Source organism: Protomyctophum parallelum, assembly GCF_964188405.1.
Source record: "Protomyctophum parallelum genome assembly, chromosome: 12".
Classification (NCBI taxonomy): domain Eukaryota; kingdom Metazoa; phylum Chordata; class Actinopteri; order Myctophiformes; family Myctophidae; genus Protomyctophum; species Protomyctophum parallelum.
This window is the reverse complement of record NC_139712.1, coordinates 35,073,893-35,082,307: the sequence shown is the minus strand read 5'-3', so window position 1 is coordinate 35,082,307 and position 8,415 is coordinate 35,073,893. Positions and strand designations below refer to the sequence as shown.

The window sequence follows — 8,415 nt, the reverse complement described above, 5'->3', positions numbered from 1 at the left end:
GTGTTCTACCGGCACAACCTTTACGAGTAGATCTTTACCTTTTGGGTAACGCTGATCTACAAGCTCACAACACGTTGCGGCACGTTGTGAAATACCAGAGCTCAACCACACACATAAAATGACTACTCTTTTAGTTTTACTGGATCTCTTCTCCACTAGGCCCGCCGTAACTTTTATCCGTAGTTTTTATTTGTTGACAGAATTGTCCATTTATTTAGTCAGATTAGTTTTAGTCATCATACTGTAGCTTAGTTTTTATTTAGTTTTCATCAGTGATGATTTATTTATTTACGTTTAATCGACACAATTAACACAGCTGTGCTGTTTACAACTGCCAAGGCATGGTGGGTGGTCTTGTCCGAAGATCTGCCTCACAGTAAGCCTGGTAAAAAGTAAAAGAATAAAAATAAAAAGTGCACAGCCAATTGCTATAATAGCCAGTCAACAGAGACTACAGTATAGCAGCAAAGGCAAAACGATAAGAATGGAGAACATTGTGGGTGGCGTAGTCAATTTGTGAGAGTCAAAGATAAGTTGTGGTGAGTCCACATAATCCTGGCCTAACTCTAATAAGAAGATTAGAAAAGGTGATTGTGTCTCCGATCAAGTGTCCCCAATTTGGAATTATGGCCGCGACACGTTGGTGGGGACGCGATGCTCAACAAGCAAGCAAACCAACTGGCCCCGGAAAAACAATAGGCTACTGTACTGATAGATAGGGTACAGTAAGTTTAGAGTGGTAATTTTCAGCCTATTTTGTGTCAAGGCCCATTATTTATTGGGCATTTGAGCCACGGACCGCCATTTGATGAGATTTAGCCTCTCAGACCCAACATTTAGAATATTTTGTTGTCGTTAGATACGATTTTGTCCACAATTCCATGCTATATTGATGTTGGTACGATAGAGAGACAACAGGGAAACGTTCAAAATAACAATTATTCTACATTCTCTAATTGTGTAGACTTCTTATAAATTAAGTAGCCTAATGCAGATGTTTAACAGTAATTTAACTCTTGAGAGCGTACAATGAAACCAAATGGACCTGTTTATATAAATCTGCAGAAGGTGTGGATGCGTATTTATTATCCAGCTCTGCAATGAGTGCAGTCAATTTAGTAAGCCGTTCCGTATTCTGTCTCCTTTGGTGGCCCATATAGGAAATAATATGTCCTCTTAAATAAGCTTTCAGGGTTTCCCAAAAAACAGATGCTGAGATCTCTGGGGTGGTATTAGTACTGATAAAGAAATCAATTTGATCATTCAAGAACTGCACAAAACCCTCGTCCGAAAGCAAGAGGGAGTTAAAACGCCAGGGAGCGCGGGAGTCAGTTTTCCCCACAAGGGAGATTTCCATCGTCACAGGGCTATGGTCTGAAATAACAATGGCATGATATGAACAGCCTCGAACCGAAGACAGAAGTTTATTATCTACTAAAAATAAATCAATACGTGAAAATGTATGATGTATGATCGTTAAGAAAATGCCAAGGATCTGAAACAGCATATTGATTGAGAAATGAATGAATTACTTTAGTGGATTTAGATGTTGTGGCACCCTTCAACGAGGAGCGGTCTAAGGCAGGGTATAAGCAGCAATTAAAATCCCCACCCAAAATGAGCTGATGAGTGTCGAGGTTTGGTAGTGAAAACAAAAACTTTTGAAAGAAATTATCATTATCCCAGTTTGGTGCATAAACATTTGCTAAGACCAATGGAGTATTTTGGAGCTTTCCTGTGACGATAACATAGCGGCCCTGTGGATCTGCAATGAATTTAGAGACAGTGAAGGGTACCGACTTGTGAATTAAAATGGCTGCTCCTCTAGATGTGCTAGGGAACGATGAGTGATAAAGTTGCCCAACCCAGCTCTTGCGCATTTTGAGATGGTCGGAAGGGGCTAGCTAGGTCTCCTGGATGAAGGCTATTTTAGTATCTATGTAAGTGGCAAAGCACCCTATTACGCTTTAACGCCGAATTCAACCCTCTGACATTCCAACTGGTAAAGGGCCATACGGGTCCATTTGGTTTCATTTTACGCCCTCAAGAGTTAAAGATCCAACTCCAACTCTCCATCATTTAGCTGGGGACCACCTGGAACCCCGTCAAGGACTACTGGTGGTCAATTTTGAGACATGGTCTAGAAATGTGTCCATGTACTGTAGTAGCTATTCGGAGGGGACTGCATTAGTCTTGCATATTATACTGTAGCCAGACAACTATTCCACAATCTCAGAAATGCTCTATAGAGTCTCAGTCTGGAAATACACCTCCCGAAATCCGAGTCAGGAAGCCTTAAAGGACAACTTTAGTTTTTTTCAACCAAGGTTCATGTTTTAGGTTGTTATTAGAGAAACTAAAAGGTGAGTGTTAAATTTCTTTCATTTGCTACTTACTTTCGTTTTAGGGATTTTAGCTCTTTTTGACAAGGGGTGGGGGCATTCGAGCATGGGGCTAAATTTGTATTTTTTCACAAAATGTTATGGCGATTTCATTTTATTTTATTTACTATAGTCCTACTAGACCCCAAGAAATTACATCTGGCCACAAAAGATCACAAGATCTTTGTATGTCTACAAACTGACATATTGAACCTATACACACACAGTATAAGCCTTCCCACAGTATAGGCTACCTTCATATTCAGTAGATCCTGTGATCTTCCGTGGCCAGATGTAATTTCCTGGGGTTTATTAGGACTATAGTAAATAAAATAAAAAAATCACCATAAAATGTTGTACAAAAATACATATTTAGCCCCATGCTCGAGTGCCCCCGCCCCCCCTGTCAAAAAGAGCTAAAATCCCTAAAACGAAAGAAAGCAGCAAATGAAAAACAATTAATACTCATCTTTTACTTTCTCTAATAACAACCTAAAACATGAACCTTGGTGGAAAAAAACTAAAGTTGTCCTTTAAGGCCCATTTCAAATATTATAGTAAAAGAAAATAGCAGAGCTACAATTTCTCAATGTGACATGATGCAACACGTAATAGTAGGTAGCTATTTTCACTATTATTCCTTTCTCTAAATCTTAGTCATTGCATGTATGCAGTCATTCCAACTATAATACATGCTTTGTAATGTGTAGTTTTTAATGCTTTTAAAGTAAGTACCGTCTAAGTGCCTACTCCTGGTGAATCTTTCTGAAAAACTTCAAATATCTATTACAAAATTACAAAAAAAGTGTAAAAAATTAAAGATTTATAAAAACAAAATAGACAAAAAACAATTCAGCTGAATTTTCAAAATAAATCAAAAAGCAAATACTAGGAACACAACTATTTTAGCTATCTGTTATTTAGTATCAATCTCTCTCTCTCTCTCTCTCTCTCTCTCTCTCTCTCTCTCTCTCTCTCTCTCGCTCCCTATATGTGTATATAGATATAATTTAATAATGATCTATTATTTGACTTTGAGTACTTGAGTATACTTCATTCACCACTGATGGTGATGTGTTGTTGTGTGGACCCCGTCGTCTCTCCCCTCAGACCTGTACACGTTTGTATGGTGATGTGTTGTTGTGTGGACCCCGTCGTCTCTCCCCTCAGACCTGTACACGTTTGTATGGTGATGTGTTGTTGTGTCGACCCCGTCGTCTCTCCCCTCAGACCTGTGCACGTTTGTATGGTGATGTGTTGTTGTGTGGACCCCGTCGTCTCTTCTCTCAGACCTGTACACGTTTGTATGGTGATGTGTTGTTGTGTGGACCCCGTCGTCTCTCCCCTCAGACCTGTACACGTTTGTATGGTGATGTGTTGTTGTGTGGACCCCGTCGTCTCTCCCCTCAGACCTGTACACGTTTGTATGGTGATGTGTTGTTGTGTGGACCCCGTCGTCTCTTCTCTCAGACCTGTACACGTTTGTATGGTGATGTGTTGTTGTGTGGACCCCGTCGTCTCTCCCCTCAGACCTGTACACGTTTGTATGGTGATGTGTTGTTGTGTGGACCCCGTCGTCTCTCCCCTCAGACCTGTACACGTTTGTATGGTGATGTGTTGTTGTGTGGACCCCGTCGTCTCTCCCCTCAGACCTGTACACGTTTGTATGGTGATGTGTTGTTGTGTGGACCCCGTCGTCTCTCCCCTCAGACCTGTACACGTTTGTATGGTGATGTGTTGTTGTGTGGACCCCGTCGTCTCTTCTCTCAGACCTGTACACGTTTGTATGGTGATGTGTTGTTGTGTGGACCACGTCGTCTCTTCTCTCAGACCTGTACACGTTTGCCGTGTCGGAGGGCGCGCTCGTTGGCACCACGGTGGGCAGGATCATGGCAGATGACGGTGACGTTGGCATCAACGCCAGGATGAACTACAGCCTGGAGGACCTGGAGGAGAGCGCCACCTTCACCATCCACACTGACCCCGCCACCCAGGAAGGAGTGGTGGTGCTCGCCAAGGTACAACTTAAAGCAGGCCCGGCCCAAACGAGCAAATAAATTAAAATCACTGGTGGGTGACTAGGCGCCCCCTCCCCATTGAACAAATAAACAAGAATAAATAAACTTTGCGCCCCTGTTCTGCTCCCTACAACAGCAATGTTTCATATGCTTGAAGTTGGGGATATCGTCATACACTTACCAAACTGGCAACCCCCCAAAAAGCTGTGTTAAGCCTGTAATAAGTACTAATAACTGTCATGTATTGGTTGCTTCGGTCACATGACCAGAAACAGATAACAGGAAGCAGGTAACAGAATTGTGTAGAGACACACAATGTTATGTAATGTAATGTTATGTTTATATTATGAGAACGGCTGGTTGAGAGGACAGAGGAGCGTGGCTTACTTAATGAATGAATGAAAAGTCATGCTTTGTGTATGTCTTAATGCAGGTTACACTAACTAATAAGTTATAAGTTAGGCACACAACATTGGTGACGAGGATTAGTGTGGACGTTTGAAGATTGAGTTGAACTACTCTCGGACAAAGATGGACACACTTCATTCTAGTTGTTTGTGTGGTGAAGCATAGGAGAAGAGCTCTATACTTTTACTTGGTTGGCAGGACGGTAGGACCAGATGTCTAGGAATTTTTCAGGGTTCCCGGTGGAATTAATTAAAGTGCGTCCGGCGATCCAGCGTGGCTTTTACTTTTTAATTCTGCAGACAGTGCATATATCTTTTTTTTTTACCAGGCGTGACTCCAACTCAACAAAAAATGGTAAGTAAAAAATATCATGTATTAAATCCTCCACGAGGATAGATGTGTATAGAACTGCCAGATGTGCTAGAATTCAACTATATAACCGGGAGAGACTCGAAAAGTTTCACACGGGCGCGTGTGAGTAGTCCCCACACACCGCGCGTGCCGTGCATGTGCGGGGCCTTCTCACACGCGGGGCGCTCTATGGATCTCGCCTGCCCTGACTTAAAGGGACCCCCTTTTGGTGTTTTAAGCATTATGTTATACTATTGAAAAATAGCAGATCTACAAGCTCATAGCGAGGCACTCAGTGCCACGCTATGAGCTTGTAGGTCTGCTATTTTTTTTATCGTGAAAATGCAGCACAAATATTTGAATATACTGTATATTCTTTCAGAGAGAACATTTTTAACTCATCTTTGCTTCGGAGGGGTTCCTTGAATAACATATTTTCAGATGGGGGTCGTGGTTCATGACCGAAAGAATAAGGTCGAGAATACAAGCGGCCAAAATGAGTTTTCTCCCACGGGTGGCTGGCATCTCCCTTAGAGATAGGGTGAGAAGTTCAGTCACGCGGGAGAGACTCGGAGTAGAGCCGCTGCTCCTTCGCCTGGAAAGGAGCCAGCTTACTGTAGGTGGTTCGGGCATCTGGTTAGGATGCCTCTCGGAGGTCCTCGATGCACGTCCCACTGGGAGGAGACCCCGGGGCAGACCAAGGCACAGATGGAAGGATTACATCGACTCACTGGCCTTGGAATGTCTGTGGATTTACCAGGATTAAGTCACTAATGTTGCTCTGGAGAGGGAAGTCTGGAGCTCTCTGGTGGAGTTGTTGCCCCCCCGACACGTCTACGGATAAGCGGTTTGAAGATGGATGGATGGATGGATGGGTCGGTGGCCAATTACATATCATTTTTGGGGTCCTTGACATGAAATATTGAGCACCACTATTACAGAAACATAGGTATTTCAGAAAACTATCAGAATTTAGAAGACATTTTTGAGTGGTGCAACCACTCCCTTACGGACTTATGTGTGTGGGTGGGTGGCTGGCTGGCTGCCTGGTATGAGCATGAAAACAGCATGGTTGTTTGTTTATGGGAAACACTGAGGGGGATTTCAATTTAGATGGCCTTGTCATACTGAATAATTTGAGGAACTACAGTATGGTCTGCATGCTGTTTTCTTCTCGCCGACACCGGCCGTCTTAATTGAAACCACGGCATTATTTATATGCACGCTCCTCACAGCTGTTGTCTCGCTTGTCATTGACTAAAAACCATCCCCCCGGTCCAGTCTGACTCATGTCCAGTACTCTGCGAAATAATCATCTGTCTTCAGAAAACGTTGGCATCGCCAGGCCGTTGTGAAGCTGTTAATCTCCCATAAGGGTTGTACCAATTTATTTTAAGAGACATTATAGAGCCAGAACGCCAACAAAGTGTGTTTTTTTTAAACTTTCCGCAGCCACAGCATATATGCAATAAGCAGATTCAAGGACTTTAATTGTAACATATCCTCATAGGAGTGCACTTGAAACGTTGGTGTGCTACAAGCACTGCAATGTCCAACTTGTTATATTGAACAAAATATAATACAAGTAGGCCTAAGCTAGGTAATGAAAATTACTGAGACATGTAGTCCCGTATGGCTTTGTCCGCGGCGTAAACGTCTTTAAATAAATACTTTTTGAAAAGCCTATGGAGAAATTGAATGGGGAATTCACTTCTGGGTCTCACGTCGTCATGAAAGGGGGCGGGACTGTGACGCTCTATGCGAGGGGTACCTGGCTGATAACGTCCCATAGCTGGGGGGTAGGAATGCATTTGTACCTCGCGGAGAAAGCATGAAGGTACAAGAAAACGGCTAATCTGGAATGAATTTCCTCGCCCCCGTTTTATTCCACAGCCTCTGGACTACGAGAGCAAGCGGCGCTTCGTCATGGCGGCCGAGGCGGTCAACGACCACGTGGACCCTCGCTTCCTGAGCGACATGGGCGACCTCCAGGACCGTTGCATGCTCAGGGTCGTGGTGACGGACGTGGACGAGCCGCCCGTATTCCTCGCCGCCGCGCCCTACGAGTGGAAGGTCGCGTTCTCTTTTTATATGCACCGGAAAAACATGCCTTTAACGTCCTCCCTTGGAACTTGAGACTTAGAGCAGTGGTTTTCATATTGAGGACCATTATTTAGTTTGCCATTTGAGCCTCTGTTGTTGTCATTGGACAAGACTTGTAAACTAATTAATGCAGATGTGTAACAATAATTTAACTCTTGAGAGCGTAAAAGGAAACCAAATTAGCATCCATTTGGTTTCATGTTAAACTCTTTAAAAATATATATATATTTAGATTTGTATTATCGTGAGAAAGATGGCTTCCATTTTCGCATTGCAACTTTTCAGGACTAGAAAGCCTACAGTTTCTATTAGCTTGGATTCCCTATTGATGATGTAACTGGTGGACGGGTTTCTGAACTGCCCACAGCCCTCCTATGAGACACAGACTGAGTAGAATACAATTGTGCCATTTTATTATGATCATTAGTGAGGACCAATTATATGAAGAGAGGTTGAAAAGTGAGGAAGTGGTCCTTTAACTTGTGACCTAACTGTGAAGTTCTTGATTTCTGTCTGTGAAGCACTTTGAACGGAAACTCTGTATGAAAGGTGCTATAAAAATAAATGTATTAATATTATTATTAAGGTTCCCGAGAACGTGGCAGCAGGTACGGTGGTCGGCACCGTGAGCGCCCGAGACACCGACAGCGTCAACAACCCCGTCAGGTAAAAATGACAATAACAATAATAACAATGATAATAATATGGCCCAGCCCTGTCCAAACTGTCAGCAGGAAGAATGAGTGACACGTCGTGTCGAATCATAGACTTATACTGGAGATGTTGTCTGTCAAAACCTGGCTGCACATGTGGAAAGGATGACACAGAAACAGGATTAATTGATTCTCCATGACCTCCATGACCCCCCTAAAGTTGAGGCCGGCTCAACTTTCTTTTTTGCAGTCCTTGATTTACAATGGAGGTATTTTAGCAGATACGCTCTTTTTTCTTTTTTTTACATTTTTATCCCACGATTTTGCAACCCAATTTTTCACCCAGTGTCAAAATCCTGGGCGATACACTTCCTCTGCCAACCTGGGGAGTGCAGCGGACTGACCTCATGCTTCCTTATATGCATGAGGAGTCCAATCTGCATGCTTCTTTTCACCTGACAGGGGGGAGTTTACCCGGCCGGACGTAGCGCATGGAAGGAA

At 43.1% G+C, this 8,415-nt stretch overlaps 1 protein-coding gene across 2 annotated transcripts in view; it reads left to right on the top strand.

Moving 5' to 3' along the window:
* Positions 1-8,415, top strand: part of cdh19 (cadherin 19, type 2) — a 68,818-nt gene that overhangs the window by 40,535 nt on the left and 19,868 nt on the right. For both annotated transcript variants that reach the window (XM_083778412.1, XM_083778413.1), the window contains exons 6-8: positions 4,212-4,399; positions 7,052-7,231; positions 7,848-7,927. In XM_083778412.1, coding sequence (XP_083634538.1) covers positions 4,212-4,399; positions 7,052-7,231; positions 7,848-7,927 — 448 coding nt within the window. The remainder of the gene's footprint in view (positions 1-4,211; positions 4,400-7,051; positions 7,232-7,847; positions 7,928-8,415) is intronic.